The following is a 22,680-nucleotide window of genomic DNA, read 5'->3' on the forward strand; positions in this document are numbered from 1 at the left end:
CAATTTCCAGTGAGAACCCTGACTCGAGTTTTAGGATTTTTGTTGGACCTAAGAATCAACAAGAGAAGTGAGTTAAAAGATCTAAATATTTGGTGGCTTCGGTCCCTGATGGCATGATACCTACATTTTCTTAGGGAATACCTCCCAGGAGATGCCTCATTTTAAAGTCTTTTAATTCATTTGAAATCTTTTAAATTTTTTACTTGAATTTGTCTGCTTGTTACTGAGTCATTTGGGCTAACTGAAGGAGGTTAACTAAGTTGGTTTTGCTCCATTCTACCTGTTTTCAGCTCCTTGCTGAGTTGTGAACCTCACCCTCTTCAACAGTTTGGACATCACTGTTAAAAACTTAACTGCTTTGTGAAAGAATTAAGATGGGAAGAGGCAGATAGGGATGGCATTGTTAGAACACAGATCGTGATCCTGAATGGAACCTGTGAGGATGTAGATGGAGTCAAGGAATTGTCACAATTATCTGATTTCAGTGTGACCCTATTCATCCTTATAGGTTCATTTCTTTAGTCACCCCAGATCTATAACAAATATGTTTAATTTTAAGAATGGTTGCAGGATGATCTGAAAATAAACAGTCATCTCCTATATTCTATCCCTAAGTGTTTCTCTGACTTCAGTTATTTGTATCACAGTATTTCAACAAAGCTGCATGACACTTGTGATATTTGTTTTAAATTAGTTCACATTTAAAGTTAACATCAATAACTTAATAATTTGATTATATCAATAACTTAAGAGATTAGTAATAATTTGCCATAGAAAGAAGGTAATGATAAAAATAAAACCAAAAAAGTTATTAATTTCTAGCTAGATATTGTTGTCTACTGAAGGCTGTAAGCCTGAATCCTGACTCTTTTTTTAAAAATGGCAGTTAGCAAGTGTTAGTTGAAGATATGCACCAAGCTGAGAATTTATCCAGAAGAATGGAAAGAAAATGCATTCAGGTCTCACAGTGTTATCATTTAGTGCTAGGTGTGTGTGCCACTTAGAATCATCTGACATACCAGTGGGACAGTGCCTCCATGCCTTGGGAACCATTACCTACGAAGATTTTAGAACCTGTAGGACCCCATGTGCTGGGGTTTTTCTATTGAATTAATAGTAATGTGAAATATTTTATTTACTAAATATAACCATCTGTAAATTCCACAACTCACTTTTCATTTCCATTAACAGATGAGTCATTCCAACAGAACTCACTGCCCTGACTGGGATAACAGAGAAAGCCTGGGACATGAAAGCTACAGTGGAAGGCACAAACAGAAGAGGAGATCCCACAGTAGTACACAAGAGAACAGACATTGTAAACCACATCACCAGCTTAAAGAATCTTATTGGTAAATTACACTTGAACTAGTACCATTTTAACACTAATAGTTGTAATGACTTGTCATTAGCTTATATAACTTTCATCTGTCAGATTGTTTTATAAATCAGTCAACAAATACTCATTCAGAAAATATTTACTGAGTGCCTATTATATGCTAGCCACTGCTGTGAATAGAACAGAGTTCCTGCTCTCACATATCTGTGTCCATTTGGGAGCTGTAGGAGACAGTTGATGGAGTCCCAGCTGCCAGTAATATAGTTGTGGGAAATGAGACACACGAAAGTTAAGTAAGTGATTAAAGGACCAGTGAGTGCCTTTAACTTGTATGTAGTAGGGAGAGCTGTACATTGGGGCACTTATTTAGGGTTCCACAAATGAGAGCTAATGAAGGGTGGGGAAGAGTTCATCCAGATGAGAAAAATAGCATGTGGTGTGTGAGAATGTTACAGTGTGTTGGGGATTAGTTGCCTATACTGTATTCTACAGGTTATATTTGTAGATAAGGCCAGTGGATATGTTTGGGATTTTTAGAAGCTTGGCTGTTGTAAGAAGGGCCTCAATACAAATTTCCAATGGCATGTGTCCTGTTCTGTTGTATTCTTACCCGTGTAAAATTTGGAGGTACTACGTTTATATAGAATTGAAGGAATTTTTCAAGTTCCTAAATGATTAAACAAAGCCTAGGTGAATAGAGTTTCTTTCATTCTGTCCTCCATTAATTTCCCTTTCTCATTTGTTTTTGTTGGTTCTATGTTTTCTCCTTGTTTTGTGCAGATGTTCCACTGGGACTGTTTGCCAGATTGCTTTCTAAATTAGCCAACTGGGGTTACTTTAAAAAACAGTATGCAATTTTTTTCCTTCTCCATGCCAAAACAGACTTGTTCTGTAGAACAGTGAGCTTGTTGTTAATCAGTGCAGACTAATCATTCTTCACACACTATCATATGGAGGGAAGAGGGAGAATCTATGCCAGGATTTCAATGACCTGAGCTAATTAATGTATTATACAAGAATATCTGTACCCTATATTAAGATAACTACAAAATACTCTGTAAGGCTTAACATATAGTACTAACCATTCATGGATTTATTATGCATTGTATGTGTCGAAAGGAAGTGATATGAATGATGAACAGTTATTCATATTCATAATTAACCACAGAAAGATGATACTGAGTCAGTGCAATAACCACTAGGCCAATAGTTTCTTCTTTGATATTGGCACCAGAGATGTCTGGTGGTAATTGCTCTCCGTAATCTGGAGTAATCTAATAGTCATTTTCAAGATTCAAAACTTTATAAGAGTGTTTTTTTGTAAAATTATAGGAAAAAAACTGAAAAATACAGAAGCATATAAAGAAGGTACTCTTGGTAGGATGCTAGTCCCCCATTTGGATGTAAAGTTATTTCTTCTGAAAACTATCTTTGTATACAAATCTTTGCCTCTGAATATTTCCTGAAAATAGGTTCTAAGAAGGGACAGTTTCAAGTGAAAGGGTGTGAACTCTTATAAGGCTCTTGCTACATATTCACATATTTTTCCACATATTTTTCTAGAAAGTTTGTACCAAGTTACACTCCCTACGACATGCTGTCACCAGTCTTGTCTATTTTGAAATGCCAAGAATAGTGTTTTCTTTTCATTTGAATGTTTAAATTTCTGCTGAATTTGTCCTCTGTCATGTGCTTATTGAACACTTGAATATTTTTTAATTGAAGTCTAGTTGATTGTGAACATTATGTTTGTATTCTTAGCCTATTTTTTCTATTAAAGCATATTTTTCTTATGATTTATCAGTGCTTTTATTGTAGATCAATTATCTTACCTTTTTTCCTATATATTTCAGAGTGTCTTTTCTTTCTGATTTGTAAGTAGCCTGTGAATTGCTCCCTTCCTACAAGCTTAATCAATTAATTCTACACAGGAAGACTGATGTGGCTGTGAACACTGTGAACACATTTTATATCCTTAAATGTCTTGTTGTAACATAGAGTATCAAGCCTTAAACCAGTGATTCTGAAACTTTAGTGTGAATAGAATCACTTTGGAGGTATGTTTAAAATGCATAGTACCAGATTATTCAGTGAGTCTGACCTGGGGTCCAGGGATCTTCATTTTTAAAAATTCAGTATTTCGATATTGTTAATAAACAGACCACCCTTTGAGAAACACTGTTTTAAGCCCTTTAGCCTGGCATGCAAGATTTTGGATGATCTGTTCCCAGCTTATTTATTTGCCTATGTTCCCCTATGTGAAAATTGCTCTTGCTGAAATTGTCTACTTACTAGTTCCTAAGTAGCATGTAGACAAACTCATCTCTAAACCATTCTGGCTAAAAGTACTCTATAAATGTAAGATGGTAATATGCCATTTTTCTTTCCTGGCACTTCTTCTACTTCCTACTTTATCCAAATCCTGATGTCCCTGTAAGATGCAACTCTTCCCTTCTTTTTCACGAAATCTTCCCTGACCATTTTAAGCATTATGAGTTTTTTCTCCTAAGCACTCATATCCAGGCTTTTGGCATTTCCTGCATGGTTGAGTTTTGTTTGATTTTTGTGTGAGTAATCTCAAATTGAACAGTTATTTGTTGGCAGGGATTTTGCCTCATATATTTTTTATCTTCCACAGGACCTGTGTGGAAATAAAAACGAAAGCCCATAGCCTCATTAGTCTTGGCTGTTTTAAAGAACTACAGTGAAATATTCACTGGACATTCAGTGACTCTTTTTAGAAATTCAGTCAGTCTGTTCATCCTGTTCACTCTGTCCATATAGCCTTTATAATTCTGTAGACTTTGTTTATCTAATCTCTAAGGCTCGGTTGTTGTAGGCTGAAGAGGTCCTCATCTTTTTAGTTTATCCTCATAGTATTACTTCACTCCATGTTTGTTATTCTATAGATTATTTATGGATTATCAGCAGCTCTAATTTCATGCACTAGTCCAGCTAAGGATTATTAGTGTTAGAGTTTTCCGATACATTTTAGACTTTTATGGGAAGGATGCCTTACAGAATTAAACAGATGCCCTTTAGAGTATGGTAATTTCTAGTTTGACGTATTGTAGATCTCTCCCTTAACGGTTCCAAGCAACTGATCAGATCCCTGACTTAGACCCAGATTTAGACCCTAATATCCTGAGTTGTTTCTCCAATGGCTAGAACTTAAGGCTGACACTGGGGAAAGGGGGCTTCTGCATCTCCCCAGCCTGGATTTGATGCCAGCCCTGTTGAGTAGCAGTTTTAGAGATGCTTCTCCTTTATTTTTGCATAAACCAGCCTCCTGAGCAAAAAGAATGACAACATATTCTGGGAAAAAGAACGAGGTTAGTGAGGGCAGTCTAGTTAACATCTGTCACTCCATTGCTTGTCAGGATTATTTTAGCTGGTGTGTCTGACTGGGCAGGTGTCCCCTCTCTCCCTCAGTGCTCCACGTGCATCCCTCTTGAAGCTTCACACTGTTGAAAAGGATACTCATCCCAGGTAGAGAGGGGGACGGGAAACTGGGTCAGTTGGCTCTGTCTTTTTCTTTCCATCAAATCAAGGCTGCTTAACTGGAATCCATTGACTTCCTGAGGTCCATGATCTCTGAAATTCCTTGCCAAGATCTGTTTACGCATTTGTGCGTTTCTTAGGGGAGAGGGCCCATACCTCTCAATTAGATTTTCAAAGGGATCTGTAGATTCAGCAGTCAAGCACTATGGGGCTTACCTGGTGGTGCAGTGGTTGACAGTCCGCCTGCTGATGCAGGGGACACAGGTTCGTGTCCCGGTCCGGGAGGATCCCACATGCCACGGAGCGGCTAGGCCCATGAGCCATGGATGCTGGGCCTGCGCATCTGGAGCCTGTGCTCCACAACGGGAGAGGCCACAACAGTGAGAGGCCTGCGTACCGCAAAAAAAATAAAAAAATCAAAAAGAAGGTAAGCACTATGGCACCAGATGATGCTGTTTTCCCTGAATTCTTGTTTATTTCACAAGCAGGAGTGACAGGAAATTCAAAATGCAAAGGGAAGTAGGGGGTTGGGAAATCCTAAGCAAGCAATTATAAGAACCTTTTCTCATTTGAGGGGCATATATTTTGGATATTTTTGGCACATGAAGCAGCGTTCAAAAACTGTGTTGACTATTTCTCAGAAAGATACAGGAAGCTCGAAATAGAGGAGAGGAGATGGAATAGGTGGTGTGTATAATAATACTGGCACATACAATAGGATTTAGAATGTGCTCTACAACCATGGCAAATCGTTTTCCTTCTAGGGATCTCAGTGTAGTCATCTGTAAAATGAAAGGCCTGAAATATATTTAAGATTCCTTTTAGCTCTAATACACCCTTCGTGCAAGAACTCTGTGTGCCAGAGATACCTAACTTACATTAAGAAGGAAAGGAATCCTGTTTTGCCTGCCTCATGTTGTGTGTGGCTCTGCAAAAAGGAAGAGAGCTTAGTTACAGATGCATATATCATAAGATTGATGAATTTCAGAAGAGCAGTTTTGTGAATTTTTGGTCTTAACTTTCACCAGAAGGTAAAGGGACACTTAATCAAGTAAACACTGAATATGTTGAATGATTTGACCCAAGGTTTGTTCCTTCATAGCAGTATATATTAATAGAGATATATGTACCCATTTGCTTGTTGGTTAAAGTAAAATTATTTAAGTTTTGTGAGTTAAGTATAAGTTCTAATTCATCAATTTGTATTTTTTTCTTTTATTGAGTTAGCTGTTGAAACCAGGAATTCTTGAGAGAATGTTTTATTTTAACCACATTAAAATGTGGTTAAACGTTAAAGCGTTCTAGAATGAAGAGAGTAATTTTAAATCCTTTAATGTGTTTGCAGTCATTATTTAGAAGCAAGGTTCTTGAATGAGAGATATTATCAGGACCGGAGATACATGGCTGAATACAGAAATGACTACTGCAAAAGATATGTTCTTAACATTGCTGAATACAGAAATGACTACTGCAAAAGATATGTTCTTAACATTGCTGAATACAGAAATGACTACTGCAAAAGATACGTTCCTAACATTGATGAATACAGAAATGACTACTGCAAAAGATACGTTCCTAACATTGATGAATACAGAAATGACTACTGCAAAAGATACGTTCCTAACATTGATGAATACAGAAATGACTACTGCAAAAGATACGTTCCTAACATTGATGAATACAGAAATGACTACTGCAAAAGATACGTTCCTAACATTGATGAATACAGAAATGACTACTGCAAAAGATACGTTCCTAACATTGATGAATACAGAAATGACTACTGCAAAATATATGTTCCTAACATTGATGAATACAGAAATGATTACTGCAAAAGATGTGTTCCTAGACGTTATCACAGAGACGTTGAAAGCAGTTATCGAATCCACTGCAGTAAATCTTCAGTCCGAAGCTGGAGAAGCAGTCCTAAAAGGAAGCGTAATAGACAATGTTCAAGTAATCAGTCACGTTCGGTATGATTGATTTTGTTTTTATTTTGGGTGGATACTTATTTGTGTGTAAAAGCTCTTCCTGAGCCAATAAGTTTGAAAAAGTTTATAATACTATATGAATATAATTGTGTTTATATTACTTGAATCCTTAAAGGAAACTTCCAAATTCTTACAACTAATCTGCATTTATTAGTTAGTCCTCATTTGCCCACATTTACTCATTTTCTGCAGACCAGATCATGAGGTTCTTGATTTTAATGTTAAAAATATTTTTATCTTTTATAACATAATCATACGAAAAGATGAAGCACCCATCTTTTCTTTCATCTTAAACATTTTTTACTTTAAAAGAAACCCCTTTCCCAGTACTTGGAGACAAATGTAGAAAGTTGCACTGGTGGATACTTACCCTGTGTATAGCACAATCTGCAATTAGTTCCATTGGAGTTCTGAAAGTGGGTGCTGAAGGGGAAATTATTGTCCAGAAAGCCTGCCTTTTTTTTTACACTCATGAATCTTCACTTGTTTGCAGTAAACTATGAGTTATTATTTTCCTCCCCAAGTTTTCTTCAGTAGAACTATCATTGATTAGATCAAACATTGACATTAGCCTTTATTTTCCCCTTTTATTTTAATAAGTATGTTTAAAAATATTGCTAAGTATCAATTTGAGCTAATCTTGACGTTTTAAAACATTTTCCTGACAAACTAGACATCTCAACTCACAGCATAGGCTAGTTTATAACGAGATTAATAGATCATGACATTGCATTCTTTAAATTTCAGACTTCAATTAAGTCAGTATTTTAGAGACAATTGTGTTGTTTTTTCTATTGCCACTTTAAGTAACTTATCTGAAAATCTTGCCATGTTTTTCTTCTGTAACATAAACTGTGTCCTGTGAATCTCTGGGGACTGAATTTGAACTTGCTCCTGCCAACTCTTCGTGGCCTGGTTCTTATCGGAATGCCTGAATATCTCCCCGCTGAATGAATTGCGTATTCTGCCCTGAATTCACTCTGCTATATTGATTGGCTGGACGATCTTGGTGCTGCCCACTTGCCGTTCCAGAAGAGCCACCAAAGGAAAAGATCCAGGAGTATAGAAGATGATGAAGAGGGTCACCTTATCTGTCAAAGTGGAGACGTTCTAAAAGCAAGATGTATAGAATATTTTTCAACACTTTTTAAACTTTGCAGACAGAATAATCTTTTTAAGAATAGTTTGTCAGCGGGGGGCTAAAGAACTCTTCATTGCTTTTTTGTTTTGTTTTTTGTGGGTTTGTTTGTTGTTCTTTTGTATTTCTTCTTTTCTATAGAGTTTAAATATTTCTACTCTAAAGTTCCAAAATAATCAGTGGAATTTGAGATTAGAGCAAGAAAGATAGCTATCTACATTATTTTTGTAGCATCTGAAAATAAAATAATTTGAGGGCTGGAACGTTAATTATGCTTTAATAGAGAGCATTTGAAAAAATTCCACACTTAAGCATTCATTATTTGAATAACTGATAATTTGTACTCAGGTACTTACACTTCTTTCTCCCCCCTCACTTTAGATGAAATCGTGAACACTTTGGGAGAAGGGACCTTTGGCAGAGTTGTAGAGTGCATTGATCATGGCATGTAAGTTTGTTGTTTTTCTTTTTTGAACATTCTGATATTTTTGGTGGAGAAGGATCCATAATTTAGATGAAATGGAATTTAAGTGGTAGCTATGTGTTTTCCTGGGAGGTATAAGTATTCAGAAGTTCTTGAACTGTGTACGATTTATTTACCATAAGTATGGATTTTGACCAAGAATGCTGAAAATGTTTATCAGATGGAGTTCATGGAAATTAATGTCAGTGTTCAAGTGAAGACTTTCCCAGAACTTAGGTCCTTAGCTTTCTATAAGAGATTTGGAGTGCTTTACCCTACTTTTGAATTGCAGAGACAATAAATTAGCATGTCTAATCTTCTTGGTTCAAAAACTTTTATTTCCAAAGGATAATATTTGCACGTTAGGGTTAGCTTCTCAAACTATAAAAAAATTATATTACTTGAAGCCTACAGAATAAAGTCCAGATTCTTTAATGAGTTATACTAAACTTTTTGTTCTTTGACCCTCTCTGCTTCATTTTCATGTTTTCCTCTAGGATCTCTCTTCTGCGGTTGCAAATTTTTTTGTAAGTGAACGTCTTACAACAGTTTAGTGGAAACTGCACATTTCTAAATTGACATCTATACTTTTCATCATAAAATAGTTGAGGATGTAATTTCCAGCTTATTGTAAATGGTGATTTTTTTAAAAAAAACATATCTCTCTTTCTAAATATGTTTGGGGGAATCTAAATACAACAGCTTGATACCTCCTGTCATCCATGAACAAACTTTTCTTGAATACTTAGAAATGCTTTATCTTGAACTTAACTTTTACTTCACTTTTCATAAAGAATATTATCCTAAGTGTCTTTTATTATCACCCTTTCCTCTCTATGACAAAAATGTGAACATAAAGTAAAATTTTAAGATATTTTGAAATACTTTGACTTAGGAAAGTTGCTAAGAATTCCCATCTATTCTTCACCCAGATTCCACAAATGTTAACATTTTACAGTGTTTAATCATTCTCTATATTTACATGTTATATGTATTTTCAAGTTTTGCCAGCTTATCTACAACCTGATTCACATTTCACTAGTTGTCCCATTGAGGTCTTTTAAAAATTTCTTGAGGTTCCAAGACTTGAGTATTTGAGATATTCCAATGAAGAGTATTCAATTGATCAAGTACAAATCTGTTACAAATTTTGATACTTATTAGACCTAAAACATACAATGTAATTGTAAATATATCTTTTATCGAGATGGTTGGGGCCTTTAAAAAAATGAGTTCATGTGTCCATAGATAAATCTTACTGTTTTAACATTAAGTTTCCATTTTTCTTTTTTTTTAATTGACAAGTAATATGAAAGCTTATAAGTTTAAGGTGTATAACGTTGGTTTGAACATTTATATACTGCAATATGATTACTATAGTAGCATTAGCTAACACCATTATCCATTTTTCATTTTTATAGCTATTAGCACTGTTCATTTTTATAGCTTATTAGCAGTTAGAAAACTTGTCCATATGATGAAATAGATGAGACTAGAAGAAGTTTTGTCACAGCAGTTTTATAGTAATTCTTTTAAGTCTTGAGATATATGCTATACATCATAGGGAGATAAATCATTAAAAATTTAGTTTGATGATTATATATCAGCCCACAACTTCATTGGGACCTTGTCAAAAGAAATGAGTTCGGAATAGGTTTGCTATTCAGCCACTAGAAAATTTTTGCCTCAAAGAATTTTTTTTTCTTTTTTATAAACAGCCTGGGGCACAAACCTTGCCATATTAATTTCACGTGCATGGGGTTCTCTTTTGTAATGTGGGAAGGCCATAGTGAAAAATGCAGGGTTGACTGCTGGCTTGTATTCAAGAAGATCAGGTTTAGAAAAGAGGACAGAAGGAAGCTGAAGATTTGGAAATCCTTTTCCTCAAAATCATTTACGGCTTTTTTTTTTTTTTTTTGGCCGCACCACATGGCTTGCGGGATCTCAGCTCCTCGACCAGGGATTGAACCTGGGCCCACGGCAGTGAAAGCTCATGTCTTAAGCCACTGGACCACCAGGGAATTCCCTCTGTACTTTTTAGGAAGTACTACAGATGCCCCGGTCTAAAACACGCTGCCCTACATTGTTGCTATTTATACCTCTTCGCATCCGTGAATGCACTAAACATTTTTTTGGCTTGATGACTTATTGCTGGTGTCTCCTTTGCCAGAATTATCTAACAAACTGATAGTTGTCTTTCTTCTCTGAAGAAGTCTGAGCTCCCCTAACTCTGATGGTTAGGTTCTTTCTTCTCTCTATACCTTATACCAGGCACTTCTAACCTAATGATAAGTTGTTCAAGTGTCTGTCTTTTCCATTAGACTGTGAGGTACATGGGACAAGCTCTTTTTAACAGTGATTCCAATGCAACATCTGGCACATTCGGTCTAGCCTGGCGAATGAGTGAATGTTTTCAGCAGTAGTATCTTCAAGGTTTATATTTTTATCCTTTTTTAAAAAAAAACTACTTATAAAGTCTAGGTCAATTTAAACTTTTGGAAACAAACATTAACGTTCTTAAGTATTAAGAGAAATCATCACTCTGTATAATGTATATTTTGTCAAAATGTTTTGAAAAAATGTTTATAGATCTGCTATAATATACCCTGAAAGATTATTTTAGGAAAATAGCATAGAGTGATTGGTACTTAACAAGATGATGCTTTAGAGCAGGGGTCCCCAACCCCTGGGCCGTGGACTGGTAGGAACTGGGCCTAACAGCAGGAGGTGAGCAGTGGGCGAGCGAGTGAAACTTCATCTGCTGCTCACCATAGCTTGCATTACCACCTGAACCATCACACCCTCCCCTCAACCATGGAAAACTTGTCTTCCATGAAACCGGTCCCTGGTGCCAAAAAGGTTGGGGACAGCTGCTTTAGAGGATACATGTCTTCAACGCCCTTCTGTACATTTACCATTTTCATTTTGTTTTTAAGGGGTGGCATACATGTAGCAGTGAAAATCACAAAAAATGTGGGACCATATCGTGAAGCAGCTCATTCAGAAATCAAAGTATTGGAGCATTTAAATAGTACTGATCCCAATAATGTCTTGTAAGTAAGAAACTTGGAACTGTGATCCATTATGTTACATGAAATAATCAGAATTCTGTGAACTGAATTATTTGTATTCTGATCTGTTTCAGCCGATGTGTCCAGATGCTAGAATGGTTTGATCATCATGGTCATACTTGTATTGTGTTCGAACTCCTGGGACTTAGTACCTATGATTTCATTAAAGAAAATAGCTTTCTGCCATTTCAAATTGACCATATCAGGCAAATGGCATATCAGATCTGTCAGTCAATAAATTGTAAGTATACTTGTTAAATTTTTAAATACCAGTCAATTAAAGGTTTTATTGGACAAGCAACATATCAAACCATTGTCACTAAAAATGCACGTTGCAAGTAAAGATGAAACCACTTTTGATCCCTACCTCTACTACTAATTCTCCTTTCCCGCGGTACAGATTAAATTTGTAAGTGAAACTAATAATGTCTTTTTGTTCTTTTGTAGTTTTGCATCATAATAAATTAACCCATACAGATCTGAAGCCTGAAAATATTTTATTTGTGGAGTCTGACTATGTAGTCAAGTATAATTCAAAAATGGTAAGTTACACTTGTTTTAATTTTGGTAGTTGTCTTTAAAATGAATTTAGCTTGGTGATCCTTGGATGAGGAATTTTACCTTTGAGGCTTATTATATCCTGACGTTTAACCCCAAAAAGGTAATCCTTTGCCTTTCTCATGGGGTTATTTTGAAAATCAAAAAGAGAATTCATGTGCAAGCCTTTTGGATAGTGCTATAAAATATTTCATATCTTTATTGATCTTTGTGTTTACTTAACTGTATCTCTAGAAACGTGATGAACGCACACTGAAAAACACAGATGTCAAAATTGTTGACTTAGGAAGTGCAACATACGATGATGAACATCATAGCACTGTGGTATCTACACGGCATTACAGAGCTCCAGAGGTCATTTTGGGTTAGTAGATACCAGACTTCCTGATATTTTAATTGAAAAAGAGATTTTTTGTTCTCTACAGCTTTTATTGGGGGGCAGGTAGCTGGGGGATAGCTGTAATTTTCTTAGCAGTGTACAGAAAATGTTTTCTGTTTTCATAAAAGCTGTCTGGACATTGCTATAAATAATTTTCCTGAGTGGGAAAAATGTGATATCATCTGTAAAGATATTCCAGGTGGTGGTTCTTTTTGAACAAGTCAGTCTTACAAGATCATAAGAGAACAAGCTGTATTGGCTAAGTCCATGACAGCAGTGTGATTTTGAAGTGATGTGGGCACCTCTTTTCGTCTCATCACAAAGCATGGTGCTGGGGAAAATGCTAAAGATTTGGCTGGCAGACGTCTAGATGTAGGGTGGATGGAGGTTAAGAGGAGAAGAAAGAGGGGCTAGTCTAAGAGGAGAGCTTCTTTGATCATCTTTGACATGGGAAAGCATGGAAAGGAAAATTAGTTAAGGTGCAGGGTTTTTCAATATTAATAAAAGGGAACTCAGTGAGGGAGAGCACATCTTAGGCCTCAAAATTTAAAAGTTCGAGACCGAGTCATGTTGATAGAGCAAGGAAGTCAGGGATGGATTTGGGGGCTTGGAGACAGTGGGAAAAATTCAGATCAGGTGATATTGGGAGACAGTTAAATGGTATAAGCATATTACTTTGCCAAAAGTAAGTTTCAACCGAGGTTGGATAGTAAAACATCTTTGTGGAATCAGTCTTTTCCACTTTTTACCTTTTGTCGAAGAGGACTTGGTAGTTGAGAATATGAGTGTGAAAGCAAACTAATGATGTTTACCTAGAGTAAAGAATTAGTAAAAGGGACAGGAAATTAAGAATAGTTTGTAGTGCTGGCTAGTAGAACTTTCCATGATGATAGAAATGTTGTATATCTACACTATCCAACATGGTAGCCATTAGTAGCCACACGTAGACTACTGTGTACTTTCAGTATAGCCAGTGTGACTGAGGAACTGAATTTTAAATTAATTAAACTTTTAGATTTAAATAACCACATGTGGCTAGTGGCTACCACATAGGATAGCACAGGTTTGGAGCTCATCTTTGAGATTGATGTTACTAGGATTTCTGCTTAGTATGGTCTGAAAGAAGCTGCTATGTTGCAGTAGTTTAGAAAGTGTATTCATGGTTGAGGACTGAAGCCTGCAATGAAGGTAAAAGAAAAGAGTGTGGGAGGAGATTGTGGACAGAGAGGTATTTTCAGAGCTTAAAAAGAGATAACTTGCTGTGTTTTATCAATTTTAAGAAGAAGATTTTTCTCCACATTTTAACATGTGAGGAAACATAAGACAAAACAGCATTTTTTCTTGGTTATTGGTTCATAAAACAGTGGTGTATCTTACAGTTAGTTAATGGCCTCCTCCTAGATTGCGTAAGATACAGTGATTCTTAGTAATAATACAGTCCCATGTGTGGCCAGGCTGGGGATAGTTGATATAAATCTGAAATTGGGGTTATTGGTGTTTAGGAAAAGAAATGAACAGATGGGAAGATTAGAAGGGTTCTTTGTGTGTTTGTGAAGTGTTACTCCTGAGGATTAAGGCAGAATTAGGTTGAAGAGGAAGATGTTGTCAGGTGCCACCACTGAGGAGGGCAGTTGGTCTCATGTCTTGGGTGTTGGTAGTAAACAGAAGTTGGTCAAAGTGAATGATGTGAAATTCCAAAGAGTATGAGAGCTGAGCCATAAGAGAATGAGGTAGTTTACAGTCACTTGGGAGAAAGCTGGACTGGGAGACAGGAGTGGCTGGAAAAGAAAACTTTCATCTTAGATCCAAGCTCTATCATTTGCAGATTTTGTATGTGTTACTGTAAGTAGAAACCATGCTCCATTATCCTTTTGTTCAAGTGATAAGTACCATGAGGGTTAACAAAAATGGCTAAATCATAGTCAAGTTCCTTGAATATATTGTTTCTTCCTTTGTCTTTAAATTCAGTAATGTTACTGAAAGTAATTGAAATGTCTTTTAAAGTAGGTTTTATTTGTACATTATTTTTTTATTAAAAACTTAATCTATAAAAGTTTAAAACATCTGTATGGTTTAGGTTTACTCTTTTCCTTTCTAAATAGATAGAGACTTAAGGCTAGGTGTTTTTTTCTTTTCTGAATAATGTTACTATTGAGAATTCTGAAGGAGAAAGTATATATGATCATGTCTAGACAACCTGAAAGTACATATATAGATACCTCTCTATGTGAACTTTAAATATCTGTATAATTCTGCTTATGGGTGACACTGCTTATAATATCCATTATAATTCTTACATAATTTAGGTGACACTACTATTTCTTTTAATGGAAGAAATAAACTCAGATATCAAGCTGATGGTAATTGATAAGGGGTTAGTAATTACACTCTGAGGATAATTGTTGACCTATGTTTGCACTAATAAAATGTAAAATTTCATAGAACAACCGTTAAGTGGGTATAACAGTGCTCCTCATTGCACAAGCAATTCAGAGACTATGGACTATTTGCTCACCCCTCTTACTTTCCATAAAATGCCTCCTCCCCCAGGTTAAAATACTGTAAGTTGATACAAGGATATGGAGGACTCTGAAAGCATACTGAATCATGTTTGGTATAAAACTAAAAATGTAAACCCTGAATTTACTATCATATTCTCCTAAATGGGCTATATAAAGAGAGCACCCACATAGGAAAAGATATTGTGTATTGGCAATTAAAAATTGTTGCCTAATAAAATGTTTGGTTTTGTTTTTAAATAGCTTTAGGTTGGTCTCAGCCATGTGATGTTTGGAGCATAGGTTGCATTCTTATTGAATATTACCTTGGTTTCACAGTCTTTCAGGTATGTATTTAGTAAATGTTACTTACTGATTCATAATGAGCTTTAATGTTAAAGGCATGTTAAAGTTTTGGTTTCCATATTGGAAAGTTGCCATAGTGTCATTATTCTTAAGATGTAAACTTCCATGTGCAAAATAGTCATCCTTCTCTAAAACCACAGTTGAATGAACTACTCTCAGTGAATGGTCATAATTCATTCTGCATGTGGAGCTTTTAAACACATGGTTCATATTGACTTCCTATGATCCATTTTATTGTGATGCTCCTTCATAAATTTACATTAGTGTTACTATGGTCAGTTTTAATTCAGCGCTGGTTATGTTGCACTTTTATTAAAAGACTTCAGAAACAGTAAGTTGTATTAAGCATGTATGACACCCTAGGCACATTTCTAAGCACTGTGTGTATAAAAATGAAAAGACAGCATCTCTCTCCTCAAGGAAGACGTACACAGGATAGACATGGGAAAACGTACAGTACAATATGATACTTGCTATAATGGAACAATGTAGAAGGGAACCCAGAAAAGGTGAACGGTTAAGTTTCCTTCGAGAAGGCATCACTGAGGAATAGGGAGTTTAATCCAAGCTATAAGGAAGAGTAAGAGTTTGTCAGAAAACTAGAGTGTGTGATGGCCATATCAGGAAGAAATGGTATTCATAAATGCAAGAGGCATAAAGGAAGCTACTCTAGTTGAGGAAGGATGAATAGTGCTGCCGGAGTGTCTTGGATAAATAGGAAAATGGTGTCAGTAGGCAAGTACTGATTCATAGTGGACTTGTTTGCCATAGAAAGGTATTTGTTTTATCCTAGGAGTCAGTGGTTTCCAAATGTAGACCGGTCTAAAATGAAAATGATTTTGTAGGGTTGCCGTTCTGGCTTTCATTTAGAAATTATCTCTCCTGTTTTTTTTGGTATTAAAATGTTCTTTCTATGCAATGATAATAGTTATTGGCTTACTTGGCAGAACAAAAAGGAGAAAATGTTATTTAGGTCTCTACTTGCTTTCCTCATAATTTTGCTTATGTCGGAAAACTAAAAGTCTTGAAAGCTTCAAGTGGTGTAAGCATTGGAGAACTTTAAGAGGGTTGTGATTTGATCAAGGTGTGTTGTTGGATGGGGTGAGGGTGGTTAGGAAGTTCCTGGCTAATACTGTCAAGGTTGCTTTGAGGTTATGGCAATGCAGGATGAGGAGGGAGGAAGCTGTGATGAATTATAAGTCACTTAGGTGGCTGTTGCAGAATATATGTGTTCGCCGCTCTGGGGCACCTCACCAAACTTCTGTCTACTCCGTAGAGATCTGTTAAAAGTACTCTGAGTTTGTAGACAAGTTTGATATCTAGAACATAGCTGTCGGACATTTCTAGGGGGTGGTGTCTGGCTTTGTGGTAGTAAGCTATAGGGTCAAGGAAAAAGTTGAGCACAGTGCATGCTTTCTTCATTCTGACACATATAAAATCCTTCAGATGGTTTTATGATTGTAAATCATTCTGAGACCTTAAGCGTCAATTATTAACTTTGGTTTGAGATGTGGTTTATATTTTAATTCCACCCTCCAAAATAGTCTTCAACTAAGGAACTTTTTGAAGATAATGGAGCTTGTATTATTTATTCCTGTCATGACTTAAGAACATTTTGAAAGCAGTGTGCTAGGCACAGTAGTTAATGGATTTAAAAAGCATTGCACATAGACTCTGCTCTTCAGAGCAAGGATTGGCAAACTATATCCTATCTGATGCCTGCTTTAAAAAATGAAAAAGAATATGTGGTGGAGACCATCTGTGACCATCCAAGCCTAAAATATTTACTATCTGGTCCTTTATAGAAGAAGCTTTCCAGCCTCTGCTTAGGAGTGTACCATTTAGTTTAACAATTTATTCGACTTTAGCCAAAGCTCTGTTACTGTGTAATTTAAGAATATGAGTTTTGACTTGGGTTCACAGCTCAGGTTTCCTCATTGATGAGCTATATGAGCTTGAGCTAGTATCTTAACCTCTTTGAAAGTTATGTTCCCACATTCCTAGCTCAAGGTTGTTGTAAGAATTATTGGGACTGTATTTTTATTGTCTAGGATTAGTGTTACAAAGTTGCTATCCATTGGGTAATGGAGGTTAGTTAAGCAACCGATAAAATGAGTAGCCAGGTTATTGGTAATCTTCCCAGTCATCCCTCAGTTAAACAGTGCAAGTAATACAAATAAGGAAAACTGTTCTGTTTTACATTAAACAAATTATTCGAACATTGTAAATCAACTGTACTTCAGTAAAATATACTTAAAAAGTTGTTCCTCAATCAGCTCTACAAACCTTACCAATTCATTTCAGAAATCAGACAATCAGTGTAGCTCATTCAGTTTTATTCCATCTTTGAAGTAGAGTGTAATATAAATTGTATAGCTGTCTAATCTAGTCCTTTTATGGAGACACTATTTTCTTTTTTTTTTCTTAACATTTATTTATTTACTTTTTTTGGGGAATTGCATTGGGTCTTCATTCCAGCACGTGGGCTTCTCTCTTGCTGCGGTACGTGGGTTTTCTCTCTCCACTTGTAGTGTGCGGGTTCCAGAGTGTGTGGGCTCTGTAGTTTGTGGGTCGCGGGCTCTCTTGTTGTGGTGGGCAGGCTTAGTTGCCCCGCAGCGTGTGGGATCTTAGTTCCCCGACCAGGGAGCGAACCCACGTCCCCCGCATTGGAAGGTGTATTCTCTACCACTGGACCACCAGGGAAGTCCCGGACACACTGTTTTCTTGTGTTATCCTTTTATGTGCGTGTAGGGAAATGGAAAGTGCTAAGTTTCTTTTTCCTATATTTTTTAGACTAATGATAATAAAGAACACCTGGCAATGATGGAACGTATATTAGGACCCATACCAACACACATGATTCAGAAAACAAGGTATGCTTTTTAAGATTAAAGTCCTTATTGGGTACATGCAGTGGCCTATATTCAAACTATAGAAAACCCATCTTTGTTGTTATTGCTTATTCCAAAGACTAGATTTTGAATTCTTTTTCATGAAGTCAAGTTTTTGAAAAGTAATGCAATATTTACTTTGTGATCCAGTAAATAAAGTGGTGTTTTTATACTCAGGTTAACCTTTGCATAAATGTTTTCCTAGGTTGATTTAAAAATAATACATAGAGTAGTAAAAAGAGCTTGATTTTGGAGTCCTATCTAAATTTGAATTCCAGACTGTTGCAAACCACATGTACGTCTTTGGACAAGAATACTATAAGTGGTTTCAAAACATAGCTTCACCGCAGAAGTCATCCAGGGAATTGTTAACGATTTCTAGCCCCATTCCAGATCTAGTGAAATCAGAATTTACAGGAATGGATCTAGGAACCTCTGTTTTTGAAGCTGGCATTGTTTCACATATGGTACAACTTAGGTGGGATACTAAAACTTCAGAGGGTACAAGATTAGGAAAAATACCATATAAGGTATCCGATATAATTATTGCTGAGATTTTTAGAAATTGTATGTTTATGTATATATAGAGAGATGTCTATGGTTCCATCTTTTCCCCCAATCCCCTGTTTGGGGCAGGGTAAGAATGTGGGTTAGGGGTTTCTTTTTTTCTTAAAATTTAATCCAGACTTCTCTTTCCTATAGGAAACAGATGTATTTTCATCATAATCAGCTAGATTGGGAGGAACGTAGTTCTGCTGGTAGATATGTTACGGGACACTGCAAACCATTAAAGGTAAAACAAAACAAAAAACAAAAAAAAAACCTGTTTTAACTATTTTTTATTGTCTTTCTTAAACAAAGTCATTTTTCCCCTCAGGAATTTATGCTCTGTCATGATGAAGAACATGAGAAACTGTTTGACCTGATTCAAAGAATGTTAGAATATGATCCAGTGAAAAGAATTACCTTGGATGAAGCATTGCAGCATCCTTTCTTTGACTTATTAAAAAAGAAATAAAATGGAAATCAGTGGTCTTACTATACTTGTCTAGAAGAGATGATTTAAGACTGTGTCAGTCAACTCTAAACATTCTAATATTTTTATAAACCTTAAATTATTTTGTACAGTTAAGTGTAAATGCTGTATGTTTTGTATCAATCGCATAATTATCTTGTTAAGCAAATATGGTCTTGATAATGAATGAAATATAAAAGCTAAAATTAATTTTCCTTTTTTGAGATTAATTACCATTTTTAAAGACCTTTGGAATATCCTTTGTGTCCAGTGATTGATCTTGCCTTTTTGTACATGGAGGTTGACTCTTGGAAGTGATTTTTGTGTTTGGTTTTTTGTTTTTTTTGAGTAAAAGGAAATCTTGACTATTTCATTCTTAAATGAATATTCTTTATTTACCTCAAACTTTCCTTAACTTTAAAAGATTTTTCTGTAATTGTTGAACAGGTAATAAGTATTATTAACTTTAGGTAGGCAGGTATTAGAAACCAAAACCCATAGGAACTGTTTGCTGTTGGAATTTCATTAAATTGTAAGTATTGTGTTCTGTTTCATTGGTTGATGTCAGTGGTGGTAAGTAGCATTCATGGAAAGACATCCAACTTGTGCATTGTAGTAGATTAATAAAACCACATACACACTTCGTTTAAGATTAAAGTCTAACTGGAAAGTTAGCTTGGAAAGTCCTGTTTTCCAATGGTTATTTATGTAGTTAGTCACAAACGTAGAAATAGGAATTCTGATGACTGAGGTTTTTGTTTTTAATGCCAAATCTTCAGGAGTCTAGAAATTGTCCAATATCTGTCTCCTTACCATATGAAGTATAAATACTTAAACCTCAGCCTATGAGACTTTATGGTTATTATTAAACAATTTGTATTTATGTTACTGTTTACTGGAAAACAAAAAAAAAGATGATTTGATCGGAGAACACTTGGGAAGAAAACTGCAGAAGTTTCCAGACCCTGATTGGTTAACATAATGAACTTTTTGTTTGTAGGTATTTTTTTCTGCTTACCTGTTTACACATGAAAAACTAAGTGGTAGGGGCTTCCCTAGTGGCACAGTGGTTGAGAGTCCGCCTGCCGATGCAGGGGACACGGGTTCGTGCGCCGGTCCAGGAAGATCCCACATGCCGCGGAGCGCCTAGGCCTGTGAGCCATGACCCCTGAGCCTGCGCGTCTGAAACCTGTGCTCCGCAACGGGAGAGGCCACAACAGTGAGAGGCCTGTGTACCACAAAAAAACAAAAAACAAACAAACAAACAAAACTACATGGTAAATGTTAATTTAGTAAAAAAAACCCCAAAACTATTGATCAGTCTGCCAGGTAAAAATATTTTTTGTTGTAGAATTCATGATTGCTTATCCAGATAAAGATTTTTGTTAAAAGTATTCCCATTTCTGAAGTGCATTACCAAAGATTTGAGTTTCATCTGTATTCTGAACATAAGATGCATGTAATTTTTTGGTATGACAAATGGTGATACCAAGTGGGTTTCTCTACATGATCCGCTGGTAGCATTTGCACATAGAGTAAAGCTATGTTCCTGACGTTGACTAGGAATTTAAGAGAGCTGAAAGAAGTTTTGCCATAGAATCACTGCCTAAATTATTCTTAGGCCTCTGATGCAGTCCACATATAGTTCAACTATGTTATATGTTATAAGGTTTTTTTAAAGGAGCATTTGATGTAAAGAAAAGGTTTTTCCTTAACACAGCAATCTCGTTATAGAGATTCAGAAGTCAGCCATCCTTTAGTTTCCTCTCCATTTCCATACTGCTAGAGCCACTGCACTACCGAAGCCTCCTGACCTTTCCCTACAAGTGCTCCAGGTTCCCAAATTAATGTTTACTTTCTCCCCCATCAGAAACTCATTCCTTTGGAGTAGCTGATCTCAGGATATAGGAGGAAAGAAAACTATCCACACTCTTTCTTACTAAGAAGGTAATGATTGCTAACCCCTTTCCCTGCTGAAAAGTATTTACATTCTTCACTAAGGGTATTTGCTAGTTCCCAGGCCTAATTCATGGAAGTTTAGGAATTAAAGTGAAACTTCAGTGAATTAGGTAGGATAGAAGAAAAGTTTAGTGGTGAGGATGGTACCTCTGGTATCATATGAGTGTCTCCTGCTAACCTTCCTTCCCATCTTCTGTGAACTCTCAGGTTCCTACTCTTACTTGCCTTTTTCCTTGTACTTCTGGACTCAATTTCTGAAAGCACCAGGTTTTTATTTGACAGTGTTGGGAGCTTCAGCACTAACAGGAAAGGTTTAGAATGGCCAGTGTATAAATATGGATCGTTTGTAACTGGGTATTTTCCCTCATGATTTGATGTCTCCTAGTTTACTATTTCTAGAAATTCCATTGACGTCAAACCTAGTTTTAAAAGTGCAGCTAACTAGGTTATTTCCAGTGTTTTCTGCTACTGCTTATTTGCTCAGGTGTTCTCATCCATGCATTCATCAAAATTTTTGGAGTAGACGAATAAAATTGACTTATGCAGTTGACAGTAGAAAAATACCCAGTGGAGTTTTGTAGTTCGTACAGCTGAAAACTATTCCTCTGAATAATCTTGAAGGGCTTGATGCTAGAGAAATTAGAAATGACTCAGCCACGACTCCTAATAATTGCGGCTGAATTGTGACTTAAACTCAGGTATCCTAGATTCTAGCATTGTGCCTTCTTGTGATAATACACCTTACTGAGTTAAAAACTTCAGTTTGATTCTTGTTCATGGTTCTGTGAAATGGGATGAAATGAATGTAATGGCTAATAGTTTAATTACTTGGATTCCATTTTTCTCACGTTTTTCTTTAGTAGTTGATACATAGCTTCAACCATCAAAATGGTTAAAATGGTATGATAATTTGAAAATATACTCTGTTTTAAGTAGATAGGCAGATAACCTATATTTAAACTATCTTGACATCCTGGAATGAAGAAACACTTTGTCAGTTAGTGGCCTGGCTTTTTAACTCATTTCCAGTTTGAAATTTCTGATTCCCACAAAATTTGGTGCAAGTAAGGTATTTTAAATTTAAACATCCAGGGACTTCCAGGGTGGTGCAGCGGTTAAGAATCCACCTGCCAATGCAGATGACGCAGGTTTGAGCCCCGGTCCGCGAAGATCCCACATGGCGGAAGCACCTAACTTGGTGTGCCACAACTGCTGAGCCTGAGCTCTAGAGCCCGAGAGCCACAACTACTGAGCCCATGTGCTGCAAGTACTGAAGACCGCATGCCTAGAGCCTGTGCTCCTCAAGAGAAGCCACCGCAATGAGAAGCCTGCGCACCGCAACGAAGAGTAGCCCCCACTCACTGCAACTAGAGCAAGCCCACACACAGCAATGAAGACCCAACACAGACAAAAAGAAATAAGTTTTAAAAAATTTGTAAATTTGAACATCTAGTACTTCGTTTAACAAGCTGCATTTTCTGGGAATTCCCTAGTGGTCCAGTGGTTAGGAC

At 36.3% G+C, this 22,680-nt stretch overlaps 1 protein-coding gene across 4 annotated transcripts; it reads left to right on the forward strand.

The window, feature by feature from the left end:
- Positions 1 to 1,191: 1,191 nt before the first annotated feature.
- Positions 1,192 to 19,222, forward strand: LOC309797794 (dual specificity protein kinase CLK4-like; the record flags this gene model as incomplete). Of its 4 annotated transcripts, none has more annotated exons than XM_082646207.1 (14): positions 1,241 to 1,352; positions 2,120 to 2,186; positions 6,186 to 6,276; positions 6,682 to 6,813; positions 7,864 to 7,954; positions 8,351 to 8,417; positions 11,369 to 11,485; positions 11,578 to 11,744; positions 11,951 to 12,045; positions 12,296 to 12,425; positions 15,203 to 15,285; positions 18,098 to 18,177; positions 18,898 to 18,988; positions 19,073 to 19,222. In XM_082646207.1, 14 exons carry the CDS (start codon positions 1,250 to 1,252, stop codon positions 19,211 to 19,213), a joined length of 1,455 nt encoding a protein of 484 aa, XP_082502333.1. In that variant the 3' UTR covers positions 19,214 to 19,222. The 4 variants fall into 4 exon arrangements, with proteins under 4 accessions (XP_082502331.1, XP_082502330.1, XP_082502333.1 ...); XM_082646206.1 differs by having other exon boundaries at positions 1,250 to 1,352; positions 6,186 to 6,272; positions 6,678 to 6,813; XM_082646205.1 differs by lacking the exon at positions 2,120 to 2,186 and having other exon boundaries at positions 1,192 to 1,352.
- Between the last annotated feature and the right edge of the window lie 3,458 nt (positions 19,223 to 22,680).

The sequence above is a fragment of the Mesoplodon mirus genome (genome assembly GCF_964341445.2).
Source record: "Mesoplodon mirus genome assembly, contig: HAP1_SCAFFOLD_991, whole genome shotgun sequence".
NCBI classification, from domain to species: Eukaryota; Metazoa; Chordata; class Mammalia; order Artiodactyla; family Ziphiidae; genus Mesoplodon; species Mesoplodon mirus.